General features: G+C 47.8%; 1 protein-coding gene across 5 annotated transcripts in view; it reads right to left on the bottom strand.

Annotated features, from left to right (window-relative positions):
- DDX31 (DEAD-box helicase 31) overlaps nt 1–20,503 on the bottom strand; it is a 75,635-nt gene continuing 55,132 nt past the window's right edge. For 4 of the 5 annotated variants that reach the window (XM_024252102.3, XM_054520765.2, XM_024252101.3 and 1 more), the window contains 2 exons: nt 17,167–17,335; nt 1–829 (listed from right to left, as the gene is read on the bottom strand). In XM_024252102.3, the coding sequence (XP_024107870.3) occupies nt 583–829; nt 17,167–17,335 (416 nt within the window). In that variant the 3' untranslated portion in view covers nt 1–582. Of the gene's footprint in view, nt 830–17,166; nt 17,336–20,503 lie in introns of those variants that run through there. The other variant, XM_054520762.2, reaches the window with a different exon arrangement.

Genomic DNA, 20,503 nt, shown 5'->3' on the forward strand with positions numbered 1-20,503 from the left:
CTGAAAACACATTTGTATTTTTTGACCCAGACCAAAAACTTCTGATCCTTTTTAACAGTACATTCTACATTAAGAAAATTAGTGATAAATATTTTCTTCTCTTTTTGTACAAATTCAATTCCAGTTTTTAACACCCCAATTCACAAAATTCATGCCAATGTATGAACTGATAGGTAGGCTGAAGTCAAGCTGTGAAACTTCAGAACACAGTTAAGGGCAGCAATCAACCCTGTTCCAGGCTGACATGCAGGGCATTCTTACATCACGTCCCGGAGTGCCAACTCAACCCCGGCACGTCAGCACCTGGGTGAAGGGAGTGCTGGGCACTGATGGGATCAATACATGACACAGACCCCTTCCGTCGGGAGCTGGCTAGTCTCTGCAGTGCCCCACACCGCTGATTTCTATCAGGCTCCAGGGCCTCCCACGGAGGAGAAGGGCTGTGGCCCCTCTGATTCTTGGGGACGTGGTATTCAGGCAAAGGCAGCAGTTATTTTTCACAAGTCTCCTCTGACAAGAAAAGGGACATCAATCCACTGCCACCCAGGGCTTCCAGGATCCACTCGAAGACCCAGAGAGATTTTAAACTTTCTGGGAAGTCTTGCTGTCCCGCTGTAAACCTTTTTGGGTTTTTCTCCATTTTAATGTTTTCCCACGGCCAAAGCAGGGTGTCGGCTGCAGACTGTGCCGCAGGGGCCGGCCACCAGGCTCTCCAGGTGCGTTTTGCTTTTTGACCTGGGCGACGTCGGCCTCCATGCCACTTGAGTATTCCGAACGTAGGATTTCAGCGAGGCTGTGTTTACTCTGGGTCTTCTTATGAAGGTCAGGCCTGAAGAACAGTAACAGCAGAGAGGGAAAAGAAACTTTATTATTTTTCTTTCCCATTTGGAAAGAGGCTGATAGCAGCTGGTTCTGAGACTGTGAAGCTGACATTTTTGTATTAACAGAAGTACAATCCCTTCAATAGTACTTGTTTTGATATTCTATACACCAGAAGATTAGATACGGCGCTGACAGATTTTCATAACGGTGGCAAAATATCATGGCATTTTTAAAAGTGAGGCTTTGTTCTGTGTTGTTTTCATGGGGAAAAAAAGAACTATACACCCTCATGCTCTGATGGCAAATGAGGTGTATGATACAGCGGTTTGCCAAAGGACAGGGAAAAACCCACCGTCACACTCAACAACATGAAGCAGTGAAAGCTCGCGGCAGCTTCCCGGTAACCCCTAAGCAGCTTAAAGCAACTGGCCTCCTCATGGGCTCCTGAGGGCTTCAGGACTCAACCCTGCGGGAGCAGAGTCCAGCAAGTTCTACGCAGCCCTCCAGGGTCCCAGAGTGAAGGCTGGGATGACAGCCAGATAGCTCTTTATGAACGGAAAAAACTCTTAAACATATTTCTGACCCTACAAAACCCAAACCCAGGGCGCAGCCTGGTCAATGTCTGCATCTAGGATTAGACCAGCAGCTTTCTGCAGCCCACACAAACCCGGGTGTTAGAGGGAGGTCTCTCCCTACCCTAAGCCACTCAGAAAATGCCAAAGGTTGAAAATCAATTTCCGATGTCGAATCCTGATAACTGTTCTGAAAAGATGGCAATTTTACCATTTGATCGGAAGATCAGAGGAGGAAATTTGTAGATGTTCAGTCATACATAAGAAGAATGATTATGAAAACTGAAGAGTAAAACAATGTTTCTTAAGACAGGATTTTAACCAAAGCAACAACAATAAAACAATTACCAATAAATCCACACTTCCTTGCTGGCAACTCCTTCAATACCAAAACGGCAATGTCTTAGGATACTACAGTGTCATGGAGTTCTCACAAAGACATATGTCACGTTCTGCTACTACATTTAGAGCATTTTCTTTGCTGTAATCAGAGAATAAACGGAACTGAAATTGTGGTCAAAATAAATGTAACAATGCCTTTAAAACCCAAGAATTAGAAATAAGACTAATAGTGTGTTATTAACCTGACTGTGAAAGCTTGTAGAAACCCATTATAACTGAGCTAAAGCAATAATACCTGTTTCTAATCACACTCCAGAGGACGGGGTGACAGTCATACAATGGTGTTTTCTATTGCAACATACAGGAAGACACATTCAAGCCAACCTTTGCAGGAAAAGAAGATCTGAAACAAGGGGACAATGAAGAGATAACATTTAAGGGCCAGGAGTTTATGGGGTGAGCACATCAGGGCAGGATGTAGTGAGAAGATTAGAAGTATACAGGGAAGACTTCCTGGGGTCTGTGGGAAATGATTCACATACACAATCTCTTACAATCCTCGCTCAACAAGGTGGGTACAGTTATTATCCTCATTTACAGACAACGACACAAAGACTCAAGGAGGGTAACCTGCCCCAGGACCACATGGCTGGTAAGTGGAGAAGCCAAGAGGCAAACTCAGGGCAGAGAACGATTTGCCGGGTCGGGGGGGCAGGAGGACTCAGCTGGACCAAGGGTGGAAAATGGTGAGATGTGATGGGAGGGGTCCTCTGTGGTCTCCTAAGGACTACTTCAGCAGGACAGTGGGGCAGGAGCCAGGCAACTGAGGAGGGAGTGGTGAGGGGAGACAGCAGAGCCGCGGGGCGGAGGAGGGAGAAGCCAGGGTTGGAACTTGACTATCACTCATCAGCTGAGGACATGGAATGAGCGACTCAGGCTCTGTGCCTCAGTTTCGTCACTGAGAATGGCACTCATAGATGTGAGGATTAGAAAAAATCAAGACATATAAGGGGGTAGCTGGTGGTTGGCATGTGGATCGCAGTCACAGTTAAACATTAGGAAACTGAGGTCTGGGGATGCCACGCACCTCCCCTAGAGCCACACAGGAGCCAGGACTGGTGCTACGGCCCCTGACAGCTGAGCCGGGGCTCTTCTGAGAGCATCCACCACTACCCAAAGAGCGGCGAGTCTCATCATGGGTCACCCGCCCCGTGCGGACCATGTGCACCAGCGTCCCTGGAGGAGGTCCAAGCTGCTGGGGGCTGACCTGTGGTTGGGAAGTGGCAGGAGACAGGGCCTGCAGTTGGGCACACTCAACTTGTTCCAAACTGAAGGCTGCCAGTTCCTGTGCCTGTAGTTTATTTTTAGTCAGGTTATGTGACAGAGTGAAAAGGGTCTGACAGGAAGGAATGCTTTTTCTTCCCTCTTGTTTGAAGCCAGGTTCACAATGTGTATAATTTTAAATGTAACAACCTAAGTTTCAAAATATGCAAAATTTCAGTCAAAATATGCTCCCCAGCATAAGCTCCAGCACTTCAACGATGGCTCCTGCTACCGCTAAGGCAAAATAAAGAACCAGCATCTTACTGGAGTGACTGATACACTAATTGCCTACAGAAGCGGTGCGGGCTGCGGGAGCATCTTCCAGGCACCAGCGCTCAGGCAGTGCGCCCATGCTCCCAGGCTGCCATCCACCCAGCAGAGCAGAAGCCCACACCCACAAACGCAGCCTACACCACAGGCAGACACCCAAACACCACCAGGGCCACTTCTACAGCTCCTCCAGACCTGTCCCTTCACAAACACCGTGGGTCTGGGGTGGAGGAAGGCAACCACTAGTGCGTACATGGCGCCACTGAGTAGGAATAGGAGAGCCCACGTGGTGGAAGAGGACGCCGTTCGAAAGCATGTTTTGGAGATGGGTCCTACGTGCCTTCAGTTATCATCACCACCTTTCCTGGCTATTTCATCATGTTAGTCAATGTCCTTTTGACCTGGGATGCAAAGCCAGCAGTCCACTCACTCAGAGGTTCCAGTGGTCAGCAAGCAGGCAGAGGGTGGCATTTTCCAGCCCAGACATCTTCCTTAGGTGGGAGAAGCTCAGGCCAACCCTGCAGGGGTTTCACCTGCTGTCATGACAGACACCTCAACAAAACCCATTCGTCCCTTGGCCAGCTCCCTGTCTCCTTTTCCTTTGTTCCAAGGCCCAATGCTGAAAAGGCGAAGTACAGATGGGAAGATGAACTGCTCTAAACCCAAGCATGCGATGGGTGCTCAATTTCTCCTTCTGCCAAGCTGCAGTGCTCCCAGGAACCTGCCAACTTTCTCGCTCTCCTTGCCCTCCAAATACCCACACCCCTCTCCAATGGCCTTCCTGAGCATCCACCATAGTAATCCTGTAGTTACCAAGCAACAGATCAGTTTATCTAACCACAGGGAACTCCCCTGTAGTGAAGGCTGAATAAACCCCCGCTCAGTTACCAGGCTGGATTACTCAGCAGGACAGGCAGATGCCACTTGCGCCGCCAATAAGGTGAAATCCCAGCCTCATTAGTAAATCAATATGCCCTGTTACAACGACCACTGGAGAAGAGACATCGCAGGGCCTTCTCCCAGCTTTATCATTAAATTCTCACAATGATCTTCCTAGGTAAAAAGCCATTCTAATTCAGGCTTTTGTTAATGGCATTCTTTTATAAGATAGAAGTTTAAACTGTATTTATGTACTGTTAAGGCTATCAATAGTTTCTTTCGTGTTTTATGGCTTTAGGGTCATGTTTGGGAAAGTCTTCATCCTAGGATTTCAAAAATATTAAAGTATATTTTCATCTAGCTTGCTACTGCTTTAATTCCATCTAAGTTTTATTTTGATTAATAGAAAAATGAACTGTTTCTTCCTAAGAGTTATCCAGTTATCCACAACAGTCACTGAACAATAAATCTTTTCCCCAAGGTCTTGAAATGCTCCTCTAGAGCACTTCCTGCAGGCTCTGTTTGAAGAGCAGTGATGACCACAATGGCGCCCTTAATGGGCTCTACAAATAGATGAAAACATTTAAGCGAATACCAATTACATGGGTTGTTAATGGATTTAAATGTAAAACAGGTCAAATCAAAGCCATCCAAACCGACTACATGACATAGGCATTTAACTTACTCACTTTTCCAACCACCGCCTGAAACAGGTACTACTAGTATCCCCACTTCCTGGTAAGGAAACTGAGGCACAGAGAGATTAGGTCATTTGTCCAGGGCCAAAAATCAGTAATGCAAGAGCTGGAATTTGAACTCAGGAAATCTGACTTCACAGAGTTTAACCATAGCAGTCTGCCACCATGCTAGTTTTCAAAACAAGGGGCAAGTTCCTGGCATAAAATGTTTTTAATATACATAAATCTGTATGCCTGTATGTACGTGCAAAGTCTGAAGGATATAGGAAATGTATCAGGGTTAACCTGAATGTAGGCTTATGGTTAATTTTTGAGCTTTTCCCTATGTCCTGTAGTTCTACAATGAGCATGCATTATTTTTATAATCAGAAAATAACAGTATATTCACTCCAAGGGGAAACAAAAGCCAATGGTAGAATTTTGTCCTATAGTGAAATGCCAGAGCATTTTAATTTCTACTCATCAGAAACCTCTCTGCCTTTTGGCTTTGAGTTGGTTTGATTTTGCAAGGGTGTAGTACAATTAAAACATAGATAGACAGACAGACAGGGGTTCTTCAGACTGAGGACTGGTCAAGTGCACTCCTCTAATCTGAACGAGGCTGCTTATAAGCACACGTTCCAGGGCCACGGCTAGGCCCTGAAGGTCTCTGCTGACGACGCAAGTCCCCCAGATGGGAAGAAAAGCCTGGGCTCTCAGTGAATGGAGACAGCGATGACTTTGGGTGGCCTGGGGCTGACTGAGTCTCTACACTTGTGCCTGACTCTATGGATGATGAAAAGGCAGCAATGTCTGGGTAGGGTTTTGGTGGCTCTCAGGTCACAGTGAGAGGGTAACAGGCAACTCCAGGGGAATGTGACAAGCGGACCCTCCGTATGCTTGTACACAGAGGAGCTGAGGGAAAGAATAAGCTGGGTTGGGATGTCATGACAACTTGACCTTGGCATGGGCCGACCCAGGGAGGACGCTACCCTACCTTTTATGGTCAGTGAGGAAAAGGAACTGTATCTAGACTCTTTCAACCTCTGGGTTCTGTTCTGATAGAGAAGTATGCTGGCAGACCAGCTGTTTTAGGGATGCCTTCTTTGTGATTTCTTAGGATCCAACCAAGTCTAGCTTTTGTAAAACTACCAGAGCCCCAGAAGACACTCGGCTCCAGCTGAGTCCTGCTGTGGCAGTGGGAATCATGGGAATCACAGCAGCATTCCCAGGAGGGGTTCTGTGGACACAGAGGCTGGTGAAAAGTGGACTTCAGCTTCGTGCCAAAGATCAAGATCTAGTGAAGCTCAGAATTCTGAGTCCTGGGCCAAGGACAGGAACAGTGGCAGGCAGCACAGACCACAGGCAACTGAGAAAAGCCGCGGATGGCCCGGCACACTTGCTGCCTGGAAGGCCATGCACACGATGGGAACGAGAGAGATCATATTTAGATATGGCCGATGTTTGAAAATGAAGGGCTTAACCAGAGCCCCAGAAATGGATGGGAACTTTGAGACTATTTAGCCCAGGTGACCAAAACTCTTAGGAAGTTCTGTCAGAACATAAACAGGAACTTCAGATGGCAGGTGGCAGTGCTGGGGACGGGCAGAGGACCAGAATTTGATGACCTTGGTTGGAATCCCAGTTCTGCCACTCGCCTAGCTGATGACCTTGTAGAGTCACAGCAGCTTTCTCCAAGCTTCGTTTCCCGGACATCAGAAAGGACCTATGCACAGGCACACGGCCAGTATGAAGGTAAAACGGCCTACAGTGCGTTAGAGAGCTCAATACATTTTAATTCTCTGTGAAAGCCTTATGAATTACCGTTAAGATGGAGAATACAGGGTGAACATGGCAGCAGTGAGTTGTGCTTGGAACTGTTATGATTACACACTGAAAATACTGACTGAGAAGGACCAGCTTGGGGCGGAATCCCAGCCCCACACCCCAGAGCGCAGCCCCCTGGGCCTGTCCTGTTTGACATTGTGGGTGAACTGGATGAAATCATGAGGCATGTCTACCACATCTGCAGAAACAGCTAATACACTGGCTGACAAAATAACAACAGTCTAGGAGACCAAAGGGATGGGCCTACGCTGGCAAGGTGAGCTTGAACTGGGACAGATGTCAGGTCTTGCTGTTAGAAGGTAGTGTGGCATAATTGTCACATATGCAAATGGACAGGGATTCAGTTGGTAAGTTTCAACCTGAAACCAGAGGTCTGGGTTCGAATCCCAGCTCTGCCCAGTGTACAGTGGTGCCATCATGGGCAGTTTCCTCCTCTGTAAAACAGGGATAACATCATGATTGAAGTGAGGACCACAGTGGCCATCCATCATGGGGGCCAGTGCCTGGCCGCTGCTGAGCATCCCATCAGTGGAGCCGCCATCCCTGCCATTATCATCCCCTGCACTAACAGACGTGATTGCCCCATACTTCTTGCTGGGCAGTTTCCATTGTAAGCCTGGATACTTTCATGAACCAGACTTTGAAAAGAACCTGGGCAGATAGGATGGGTGGAGCCGAGCCATCCAGATGACAGGCTGCAACAGTGTGGACCAAGGAGCAGCTGGGCCTTGGTACAGCCTGAGACAGGCACACCAGAAACAAGCCCCTCTGAGCGGGGATCCCGGCACAACCCCATACAGGCTGTAGAACTGATTCTGGAAGTTCGGCCAAGGTACTTATTTCTCTAAGTCCCAGGTTATTCACTTACAACGATTAATGAGCTAACATTCTAAAGTATTCATCACACAGCCTGTTAGGAAAGTACTCAGTAAATACTGACTAGTGTTATTATTAACAGCACGAAAAAGAGAAAAGTGGAGGAGACAGGAGTCATCCTCAGATATGTGGCACATTGTCATGTGAACTAAGGCCTGGTCTGATCAATAACATCACTTCCATGTTTGCAAATCATGTACACACAGCATTTGAATCTCACAGAGGCCAAACAGTGGAAATAAGACCAAAGGGTGGAGAAAATGAAAGTAGTGAATTCTGGCTCATTCTCAGAAGCTCTAATGGCAAGCAAGGTCCATGAATGGACAGCCCTGGGGGCTGCAAGGCACTGGGACGCCAGGGGTGCTGACGCAGAGGCCACACCAACTATGGGAGGTGCAATGGGACCCACAGGACCAGGTTGGGCCAGGCTGGGCAGACTCAGGGAGGACTCTATGTAGTTTTCATCTTTTATTTACAGATCAAAGAGAGGAAGTGAGACAGGGCAGAGAGCTGTTTATCAAACACCCACTCTGAGATCAGCACTGAGCTAAGGCTGCACATTCCTTACCCTTCCCCACACCCTACACAACAACCCTACAGCACCTCCATTTTACAGCTAAGCTGTTGCTGAGTGCTACGGTTGGGATCAAACTCACGAATGTCGGCTTCAAAACCCATACTCCTAGCACTGTACCATTCTGCTTCCAGACCTAGAGGAAACTGGAAAAAAAGTTAGATCCAAATCTTGCTTATAATCGTCCCTTCTCAAAATTGTTCCAATGATTTACCCAAAGAATAGAAAACATCTACGACCCACTCTTGGAAGTTTGGCCAAGGTACTCATCTCTCTAAGTCCCAGTTTATTCACTTACAAAAGCTAATGTACTAAAGCATTCACATGCTGCCCATTACGAAGATACTCTGACAGTTTCAAACCAAATTCTTCCATACACACAACCAAAACATCTCCTACTTTAAGGCCATTTCTTTGGTTACACAAGTAGTTATCTCCTTGCGTTCATATACTTGCTATTTCACCCAATACAGATTCTAGAAACCAGCAGCTTCCAGACGGGGCAGGCAAGAAAGCAGACACGGCCCTTGGCTGAGAGTTTGGGCTTCAGGATCTCTCAGACTCAGAATCACATGACCAGGCTCCAAGTTCTACACTGGCCACTGCGGATCCTGCCTTGGTCACAGGGACTGGGTGAGGCCTCAGTGAGATAATGTGCATGGAGGACTCAGCTTAGCAGAGAACACACATAAGCCCTCAAAAGAGACGCTGCTGCCACCGCCACGAGCACTTAAAACTGACATGCACAAAGTGTCACATGCTGTCGCTCTGGGATGCTGGTTCTCAACTGATCCCTCATTTTGACCATTAAGTAGTTAACAAATTACTCTGCATTTTGGACCGTAGCTATAACATTGGGACCAACATGGAGATATCTGAAAAAGACTTGAAGTCATTTCGTATATGTTATAACAAGATGGAAAGGCTCTGACATCATGAAGAAGAGTGTGGAGGGGCCCGGGATACACACCTTCCTATTGCAGAAAGCAACTTAATGAAAGTAGAGTTAGATTAGAAGAGGAGAGTAGGTAGTCGGCTGTAATACAGGAGGGGTTTGGGATGACTAAAACTACCCTGTGTGCAGAAGGGGAGACCTGGGGGACTGTCATGTTCTTTCTTGATCTCTCAAATGATATGAACTAGAAGAGCTCTGAGCAAGGACGAACTAATGAAGAGCTGGTACTCTCCTGTTGCACACAGCCGCATCTGGCATCTAGCGGTTTGTGCTAGGCCAGCCACATCTACTAATTCCAGTGCTTGGGCAGCTCCAGCAGTGAATGTGCCCGTCTCCAGCATCGTCCCGGGAGAGGCTGGCTGGGTTCCTGTTCTTTGTTGTCAGCCCTGACTGCATGACTGAAAGCACGCCCTGTGGTTCCCGCTGTCTGCAGGTGACCCAGGTGTGGAGGAAGCGCAGGGTCACTGTGAAATCCTCTAATCGCCTCATTAGCAGGGTGGGGAGGAGGGTGCGTTTGTTCCACGAGGAAGCAGAAAGCTGGTAATTGCATGGTGTCACACAGAAAAAACCATGGTGGAAGCAAAAGGCCAAATGTAAAAAGCTGCGTGTGCACAGCTGTAATTAAACCAGAGCCCGAAAAGCAAGGCCCACAGCACCTGACCGTAGAAAGAAGGTAAAGCAGTGGAAACTGGTTTTGCATGGGGTGTGCTGAGAGGGGAAGGACAGAACCCCCACTGGAGCGTGTGCCCACACTGTGCAACCCATTTGGAGTTGCCTGTGAACACGATGTGCATGAACTCTATAACTAACAGATGGATTCATTTGACAAATGGTCCCTGAGTGACTACAGGCCGGTGTTCCCCACTCAGAAGAAACGCAGTCACCTTCCACAGTAGTGCTCTGATCCCTTGCTCCAGGCTGGACGAGAGTTTATTCTTAAGACAAATGCCCTAAAGACATGATCCAGCCTGGACCCCAGAGGTGCCAGCCTGCCCCCCTTGACAGAGGCCACGAGACCATGTTCTTGGCTATCATCTGTGCAGCTGGCCCAGGCTCTACATAAACAACTACTGACTAATCCTAACTTATCTTTAAACTATGGATATATTCAGCAGCATCTCACTGCCCTGCCATGTGAAGGAGAGCATCTCATCATCTGCTCTGAGGACCACATTCTTTCAAGTTCCCAGGGACTGTCCCTGGGTCAAGTTCATGGTCAAGTTCACTTCTATCTCACTCTTCATAATTTTAGATTCACTCTTCATAATTTTAGATTTTACTGAACCACGGTCTCCTGGGTTGGAGCCTGGGCAGAGCATTTTCATACGATTCCCCAGCAGACTTCCAGAGCACATTCTGTTTCCCCATATACTGCCACATCTGTCCTCGTGGCTACTTCTGGTGGTCCTAACTGTTTTGCTCTGGTCTTCCAGCAAGGCCTAGCGACCTCTCTCTGCCTGGATGCCTGCTCTGGCCTTGTCTAGGTGGGTGGAGGCCCCACTCCTAAGCTCGCTCATCTCTGTGTTCTGTGGGCTGATCCCAGGCCTCCTTCACTGGGGAACAGAACCAGCGGCTGGACCACGAGAGGCATCGGCAGGGGGAATGCTGTCCTTCCTGAGGATGCCTTTATGTGGGGAAGTGAGGGTGTCTGCCTGGCTGGGGAGGGCACAGCAGGGAGGGGAGAGGTCCAGGCCCAGGATATGTTCAGGCAAAGGCCCTGAGGAAAGGATAAGAAACAGGGGTGTGGGATGAGGCTGAACAGTCAGCAAAGGCTGGGGCCTTTGTGAGGAGGGAGGTTTGTTGTGGCTTGCTCTAATCACAGCCTAACGGGATGCCACTGAAAGGCGCTAAGCCAGGGCAAGATGGGGTGAGGGCTGTGGAGGTGCTAGCTGACTGTGGCGCCATGGCCACAGGAAGACTCGGTGGGAGACTGTTTCAGAGGTTCAGATGGAGTGCCGGGGCTGAGGGCTGCTATTCATAAATACAGCGTTTGGGAAGCGGAGGGAAGAGACAGGTTTAAGGAGGCCGGAGGGATCGACAGCGTTGGACGCGGCTGAGATGGAGTAGATGAGCACTGACTCAGGTGCAGTGGATTTACACGGAGAAATCCTCATGTCTCCAAGTGTGGTTTCGTCCAGCCTCTCATCTCAGGTTTGGCCAATCTGTCTTTTTACAGAATGCTAACTGGCTCAATGAAATCGAGAAAGTTTTCACAGTGGGCAAGATTCCAGGTTTGCCTTCAGCTAATTAAGTGATATTAGGGAGGTTGTAAATGCCACATAAAAATTGGCAGGCAAGCTGCTCTAATGATGAGAATATTGCTTTACAGGGAGTTGCAGCTGCAGCTTCTTAATGCTCGTCTTTGAGGGACTCAGTTCCATGTTTTCAAGGTTGTTCCTGATAAGAAAAGTTCAAGGGTGCTAAAAGGTTGCAGTTCACTTTTCGTACTCTCGGTTCCGCGAGCACTTGCGACGATGGAGGCTGGGGGAAGAAGCAACGCAATAATATGGTCGTTGTGATGATCACCAGGTGCTCCCGCTTATTCCCGTGCCGGACACCACGATGTTTCCACACATCCTCTGGCTTAACCCCCACAATAAAAGGGCGACTTGAGTACCTCCCTTTGAGGCCAGAGAACCTAGGCACAGAGACGCTGAGTGACTTGTCCAGAGGCACACAGACTGTAAGTGGCCCGGCCAGGATTCACTCCTGGTGTCTGTGTGATTCAATCCCAGATGTAATCACTGTGATTCTCCCAGAGTCGGCATGTAAGAAATCAGAGAGGGGCAAGGGAGAGGGCTAACGGGGGTACAGACTCCTCAAGCTAGAGCTCTATTCCGCACAGTTAGCTCTTCCCAGGTATTAAACAATTGCTGAATGAGCAAGGGTGAGAATCAGAGAACAACACAGCACAGGCCTTCAAAGATGAAAACTGCCCCAGAGCTTTGCAAAATTTCCAATTGGAAGCATTTGTGATAATTCAGACAGGAAAAATCTGTGAACCTGTCCTATCTATGAAGAAGGGGTGACTGGTGTGTATGATTTCCACGAGGATGTTTATTTTAGAAAGTAAATGACTTCTAGAACTTCAGAAGTGTGGGAGGTTAAGGAAATCCTCTCTGCAAGGCCTGGCACACAAGCCACAGGGTGCGCTCGTTCTGGTCCCACTTCCCTTCTTCCTACTGATCAGCGCCTGCTGAGCACTGACTTAGCACGCCCAGATCTACTAGGTACTAAGGGGTACGAGAGCCCCAGCTTAGACTCTATGCCTTATTTGATAAAATCAGGAGCTACCAGCTAACATTTGGGCTAGGCTGACTTGAGAAAATTTATACAAATAAAACTTTTCTTTCCAACAATTCAGATTGCTGTTTAGAAATTTTAAAGAGGAAGCTAGGAGCAACAGGGGGACAAAATTATTGCATTACTGATAATGAAGATGTCCCAGATGTTTCTAAGCTCTAAGAACAACATCAGAAAGGCAGGTGGCAGAAGTCAGGGGTAAAACCAGTCTTAGGTACTATAAACTGAATCGTCTGGGCAAAAACTACTATGTGAGCACAGCATATAATTCACATAAAATAGGGTGGTTTAAAAACGCAGACTTACTCTTTCGTACTGTCACAGTATCACCAAGATCTTTAAACATTTTTAAATTTTATTTTTATTTTTTAGAGATGGTGTCTCACTCTGTCACCCATGCTGGAGAACAGTGGTACAGTGATCATAGTTTGCTGCAGCCTTGACCTCCTGGGCTTGGCCTCCCAAAGCACTGGGATTATAGGTGTGAGCCACTGTGCCCAGCCTAACACTAAGAACTTAAGGCACATCGTTTCTATATTATTGAGCCATTTTCCACAGAGTGGCAGTGAAATGAGAGAGAATCGTGGCCCTATTGAGCGTGCCTGCTCACTGTTCTGACACGTTCCACTCGTGTGACGACCTAGACAGACAGACACCTGGCAAACAACACAATTCTGCCTCTTCCAGCAGACAGTGCTGGGTCTCAGCATCTCCTGGAAAGATGGGGACTTTGGAAGGATATGTTACCTTTGCTTCTCAGAAACTGCTGAATCTACTATAGCTTCAAAATAAGAACTGCATTTCACGGAAGGGAAAATGCTGTTTTCGTGACGGATGTTGCTAAGGGGCCATTCAATATTTTACCAATAGCACCAACTATCTGTGTACATGTCTATGTTGGTGTTTGGGGTGGGGGCTGTTTTGACAGGTTTGCTTGTAGGTGTCAGAAGAGTTTTTGTGACTATGACTGTATTTCTATGTGTAGGGGAAGATATTTACTGTTCCCTTTCAGAACTGAGCACTGGAAAAGTCGACAGAAACCTAGTTATTAAGATCTCATTTGGGGCTATGAACTATTTATTTTCCTCTTCTGAAAAGTGGTCGAGTGAAGGACTAAAGGCAATATAAGAGACGAAGGGTCCCTCTCCCATCGCATGGACCAGCTGAACAGCCTCCTCACTAACCTGCTCCCGGTCCCCATTCTAATACCCGCCTGAGCTCCCGCTTGGCATATGACAGGTGAGACAGGCTTCTGTTAGTCTGATGGATTTGTTTTGCAGATATCACAGGTTTGCACATAATATATAATTGTTCTAGGCAGTAAACACCGTAAAATGGAATGCAGAGTAGTTTAGAGAATTTAGTGCCGTTATTTTATTCACCCATACACAAAACATAAGGAGCCCATTCTCCTTCTTGACAGACGGACTTCAGAGGAGACGTTCAGCTCAGAACAGTAATCGCGACCACAGCATAACTCAAGCACTTTGTGGGGTTTAATGGACCTTTCTTTCCAGTCCTCAAAAAGCAGCAACTGGCATTTGCTCAAACCCTGACTGAGGTGTGGAAAATCTGTCAAGTTTTCTCTGCCGCTTACCCTGACCACAATTATACGGTCCATGTGCAGATTAGCTGCAAAGTCATTCCTCCTCCAGGAGTGACAAGATTTCCCCAAATAAAAAAAGGTACCTACTGTATCCTCGAGTGCCCGTCTGCCTTCAAAAGGCAGGGGTGGGGGGAGGATCTAAGGAGTGTGAAGAGAAATGCCTTCAAAAGAAGGGCATAACGGAAAAAGTAGCTGTAACAGAGTGGGGACATGGCAAGAACAGAGAGCGGCATTGTCACGGGCGGAGTAATCCTGTGACACACTGCTGTCACTCACCGCCTGGCTCCCTGCTGCGCCAGCCAGACATCAAAGGCTGCCCCATACCATCTTACATGCTCTTTATCAGCTAATCAGCCCATTCTTCCCTAAATAAAGCCCTGTTAAATCCCCTGCTCACAGGGGTATCGTGGTCTTGGTGCCCATCTGCTAGCGAGGGTCAGCTGGGGCAGGAGGCGGCGGGCTGCTCTCTCCCTAGCGGCTTCTCAAGGTAAGGACAATGCTTCCTCCAATTCCCCCGCCCACAGGCCTCCCTCTCTGCTTTCCAGGATCTGGGCCGGTCTGAGGAGCTGCTATCTGGATTAACACTTGCTAATGAAATCTCCAGTCATAAAGGGAGATCATCTGCTAACTATGAAATCTTGGGATTGTATTTATTTTCAGGGAGAGGAATAAACAAAGATGTGTGTTTCTTTTTTTTTTCTTCTTTGAGACAGCGTCTCACTCTGTCGCCCAGGCTGGAGTGCAGTGGCGCGATCTCGGCTCACTGCAACCTCTGCCGCCCAGGTTCAAGCGATTCTCCTGCCTCAGCCTCCCAAGTAGCTGGAATTACAGGCGCCTGTCACCACGCCTGGCTGATTTTTGTAGTTTTGGTAGAGATGGGGTTTCACCATCTTGGCCAAGCTGGTCTTGAACTCCTGACCTTGTGATCCACCCGCCTCGGCCTCCCAAAGTGCTGGGATTACAAGAGTGAGTCACCGCGCCTGGCCAGATGTGTGTTTCTTAACAGTAATCATTTGGCAGATCTCTTCCTCTGCTCTCAAAGTGTCACCATTGCCGAGATGGTGACAAAATGATCAGGCTTCTGATGATGAGGCTACTCTCAGTCATTAGCTGGGAAGCCTCATGGTTTCATCCCACACTCAAATCAAAGTTAACATGCATGAGTACTGGGGACAGCAGATCCTAAGACAGGAACCCAGTTCCCAGGTCCTGCAGCCTAGAATCCTGGCACAGCCAAGAGGGCCTGGGAGTAGAGCTGAGGCATCATGGCCCTCTGGGAGGACAACCTGGCTCTAGCAGAGGATGAGCAGAAACATCTTTGGGCTGCAGCCCTGCTCTGCACCCCTGAACCTCAAAATGGCCTACAAGGAACCAGAAAAGGACACATCCACACTCATCTAGGCACTGCGGTACAGCAGCACATAGAAACAGTTTCTGTTTGTTCTTCCTCAAAGAATTACTGGAGCATTATCCTATGTGAGAGTTATTAGTATCAGAAAAGAATCAAGCATCTTAAAAATTCCAAAACTGGGAACAGAATTAGGCAACACTCTATCCATTCCAATGAGACTTGGAGGTGCCAAGTCCCCCGGAGAGGTCAAGTTGGATGTCCCCGAATCTGCTTTTTAGCTTGTAAGAACCTTCATCTGCAGGGCCCTGTATGGTTCAAAACGCATATTCACAAGTCACCTAATCTTTTTTTTTTTCTGTAGAGACAGGGTCTCGCTATGTTGCCCAGGCTAGTCTCTAACTCCTGGACTCAAGCAATCTGCCTGCCTGGGCCTCCCAAAGTGCTGGGATTACAGGAATCACCTGATTTTGATTCTCAAGACAATCTTGTGAAGTAACTAAAAATATGGATTTTCTTCTCCCTAGTGTAGTTGAGATCGAGGCTCTGAGACGTTAAGAAAAGGTATGGCCCCAAACTCACATCAGAATGGAGCTGACTTCAATCCAAGTTCCCTGACTGCAAGACCAATGGTCACTTCCCTCCACTGGGTGGTCCCTCTGTCTGTGCCGTGACAGGCTAGAGAAACGGGGCCCTGACAAGACTGATGGAATAACTGACACTTCCTGGTGAACGGAGAAGCCAGACATTGTGTGGGAACAGGAAGCACAGAGTGGTCCTTCCTGGTGAACCGGCAAGCTGGACACTGTGCAGGAACAGGCAGCTCAGAGTGGTTCTGCCTGCAGATTCCCAGAGTCAGTGGGGGAGCCTGCGGCGTTTGTAAATTAACGTGGAAAAGGAAGGATAAACAATACAAACTAACCGTCCAGAACGTTCTGGGATTGAACCCGGAAATCAGGACAGGTGAGAAAAAAGTCTCTGTGCCCCAAACATTTGTTCAACAGACCGTTCCCACATAAACAATGAGACCATCCCCCCAAAGTTCTGACACGAGTAGCTCACAGGGCCTCAAGCGCTCTGGCTCCTGTGAGGGGCTGAGGCTGGTACAAAAAGAATATGTCTTTGAGGAGAGGAAGGCGGCCTTTTACAAATGTACCATGCTGAGGGAAATCATCTCAGCACTGGGAAAACAGACTTAGAGCCCAGCCTCGAACAGGGCAATACCCCTCCCTCTCCTACCTCTCCCCAGGACCTCTAGACAAGTCCTGAACACGCTCTTTTTGGGAGGAAAGGGCTCACCGCTCTTGCCTTGATGAGTGCTCACCACTGGAGGTGCAATTCAGCAGCAAGGAGCCCAGCACTGACCCCAAAGCCAGCCTGTTAGAGATCTGGGCTTCAGCAGCTCCTGGAATCTGAGGCTGGGCACTCAGCCCTTCCATCTCACTAGAACAAGGTATGCTCCCAGGGCTCGTCACACAGAACACACCAGAATGTGTCGTACACATCTCGGATGCTTTCCAGGGCGGACCGCAGCACAACTGAAGCTCTGACTACAGCGAGTCCTATGAATCCCACCACATTTGGGCCCAAAAGGAGACACCCCTGAATTTCTGCAAGATGAGGTAGCTTTCTTCTCATTCCAAGTGCTTGTTTATTGGGAGAAGGGCAGGCATGAGTGAGAAGAGAGTTGCGGTGAGCATGGCAGCTAGTACATCACATCATGTGACGGAGCTCTCTAGCCCCGTCACGGGATGAATTCAGCTCATCTTACCTTTTCACGTGTGCTTTCCTCTTCTTTCTAGTCAAGGCACTAAGATTCCTGGGGGCATCTCTTAGTCCGAAGCTCTTCGCCACATGCCCAAGGTGGAGGGATCGGACGTGGAAGATGTGCTTCAGCTCCCTGGGGTAGGTGGCGTAGGCTCGGATGAAAGACTGCAGAGCTGAAAGAAAAGGGAGCGGGGAGGGAAGCTGTCAGGACCGGGGTCTCCAAGCTCCAAAGTGCCCGGCCTAATGGTTACCTTCTGTACTTTATCTTGCCAGGCAACGAAACATGAGCAGGACAATTACAACATATACAAACATATATAAAATCTAGACTTCTGTGTATTTCTTCAATTCCTAAACAACAAAAAGAAAAAAACTACAGGGGGCCACAATTATTACTTGAATATGCCCAATAAAATATCAGATTTGACCACAGAGCTCCTAACAATCCCACAGGGTGGGGCCCAGCACAGCACCTGCTACCAGCAGGCACTTGGTAGATGTCTGTTGTGTAAATGAGTGAAAAGAGAGAATAGGTGAAGAAACTAAGAAATGATCAACACAGGACATCGTTTTCTTATAAAAATGAGAAAATCATTAGACATTTATATTAACACATTTTTCCTAATTAAATTTTACTTACTTTGAATAGTTAATGCATGCTAGCCTGTTACAAAATTTACAAAGTTCAAAAGGCTGTCTTATGACTGTCATGTTTACTATGAATGAATGACATTACCACCAATGCCTCCTTCACCACAAGCCCCACCTCCAGCTCCCTTATCCATAGGCAATCCCTGATACCAGTTTTTTGTGTACTCACTGGACTTTTTAAATTTAAAATTTTTTAAAGAGATGGGGTCTCACTATGTTGTCCAGACTAGAGTGCAGTGACGTGATCATACCTCACTGTAGCCTCAAGCTCCTGGGTTCAAGTAATCCTTGTGCCTCAGAATACAGGCTAATTTTTAAATTTTTATTTTTGTAGAGACAGGGTTTCACTACGTTGCCCAGGCTGGTCTTCAACTCCTGACCTCAAGTGGTCCTCCCACCTCAGCCTCTCAAAGTGCTTGGGATTACAAGTGTGAGCAACCTCCCCCAGCCTTCCTCACGGGATTTTAAAACCAAGTTCATTCTAAAGGTATCCAGGATTAACCAATACAGCACTTCTTACTCAAAGAATGTGTAAAAAAGGGAATGAAACAGATTTTTAAAGGAGAAAGAAAACTACTAAGTCTCTAAAATAGTCCCTTGAGGACTGACAACAATTTAGGGACATTCATCAAATATTCCGTCAGAAAAGTTTCAGTCCCATTTTAAAATTAAGAAGAGCGGTCAGGCGCGGTGGCTCAAGCCTGTAATCCCAGCACTTTGGGAGGTCGAGTCAGGGGGATCACCTGAGGTCAGGAGTCTGAGACCAGACTGGCCAACATGGTGAAACCCTGTCTCTACTAAAAATGCAAAAATTAGCCGGATGTGGTGGCAGGTGCCTGTAATCCCAGCTACTCAGGAGGCTGAGGCAGGAGAATCACTTGGTCCTGGGAGGCTGAGGATGGAGTTAGTGGAGATCGTGCCACTGCACTCCAGCCTGGGCAACAAGAGCAAAACTCCGTCTCAAAGAAAATTAAATTAAATTAAATTCAGAAAAGGGGGTCCTTGTTGTAGGTCCCTCCTCCCCGAGAAAAAGGCCAGACTCATTCCCAGGAGGGTGGAACTTTGGTCTACTTAACTAGGCATTCCCTTGAGGAAAGATTCTCGTAGATTGGGTTCCCCCTTGAATATCTGGAAGTAACAATGAAAACCAAGTGTCCACCCGCTTCTCACTCCAACAAGGAAGGAGGGGGACGTCCTGCAAACACTCCCCGCCATCCCTGTCACTGCTCTCTTCACCTCCAATCCTGCTCTTCCACCAGCTGAGCCAGAGCCCAGCTGACGGTGTCTGATGGAGGAAAGCACTGAACGCCAGCCTTCGCTTCCTCACTCTCCTTGTTGAGCCACTGGACTGGCAAGTTTGCCCACAGCTTAAACATAATATCCCAGCAGCACCTGGAGATTGGCGTTTATGAACAGTAATAAAAAGTGTCATTTTAGCAGATCAGCTCCTGGAAGGATCCTGGGGAATCCATCAAAGCTCTATTTACTGAGTAAAGTGAACTCCTTTTCCCAATCGATGAGCAATAATAACCAAGGCAACTCCTCTGTACCCCACTCTTAAATCTGTGCTTACTCCCCTTTTTAATAACTAGGGACTTTTTCAAGGAAAATCTTTAACGCTTCAAATGGTCTGTACTGTTTGGAGTACACAGAGCCCCACTAGACACAGAGTCCCACAGCCAAGCCCTCAGAGGGAAAGGCTCTACTGCTACGTGACCCAGGAAATTCAAGCCTCTTCTCCTCAACCTCTCTTTCTTTCCCCAACCCCCAACACTCACTCTGGTCTCAAAAAAGACAAGACCGAAACCAAGTCAAGCTGAAACCAAACCAAGAGCCTGCACTTTTAAAACCTCAGTTACCCAAATCCCGCTCTAGGTCTCTTCATTTACTACGTCTCTTCTGTGTAAGCAGATGAGTCCCTGGGCTTCCACCCTGGTCACCTCTCTTCCTCTCCTCCTCTCCACCAATCCTATGAGCTGAGCACTGAGAGCATCTGTCCCAGGAGATGTAGGTGCCCAGCTAACAGCTTTACAGGGATAATGAGTTTGCCAAGATGTGGCAGGAAGTGTTTTCTCCCCAGACAACTGGCCAGGCAGCATTTCACACTGCATATTTTTACTAAACCTCCTTGTCCTCAAGGCTCCTGTCTCACCGGGGACAGCGACAGTTGGTTGTCCTCACATACTTGCATGGACTCCCATGTTTGGATAATTCAGAGAAGCAGAAATTTCAAAGATGCTGCAGCAGCTGTCTGCAGAACCTTTCAAGGAGTAGGAAGTGCTCATGTTGGCAGCATTGAGAATGTGCAGAAGGAACAGGGGCTGTGGGACCCACACAAGCAGAAGGTGGAGAAGTAATGAAAGCAGACATTTATTTGGGGTGACGGATGAAGCTACAGGCCACCAGAGTTCAGCACTTTGCAGTCACTGATTCCTATTTCTCGCCAACTACTTAAGGTGCCTGAATTAGGGCAAATCTATTTTCAAGTATCTCACATGGACACATCGTCCTTTTTCATTCCTGGACATTTGGATCAGAAACTAGTGGTATCTTATGATGATTTGTAAGATGAAGGAGACAGAAATAAACAAACCTCCAGCCTGGAAGGTGAAGATCATCTCTGCTCCTCCCAACCCCACCTCCACTCCCACAAGAGCACCCTCCAGTACAGAATAAAGGCACATGCATCT

The sequence above is a fragment of the Pongo abelii genome, chromosome 13 (assembly GCF_028885655.2).
Source record: "Pongo abelii isolate AG06213 chromosome 13, NHGRI_mPonAbe1-v2.0_pri, whole genome shotgun sequence".
Lineage (NCBI taxonomy): Eukaryota > Metazoa > Chordata > Mammalia > Primates > Hominidae > Pongo > Pongo abelii.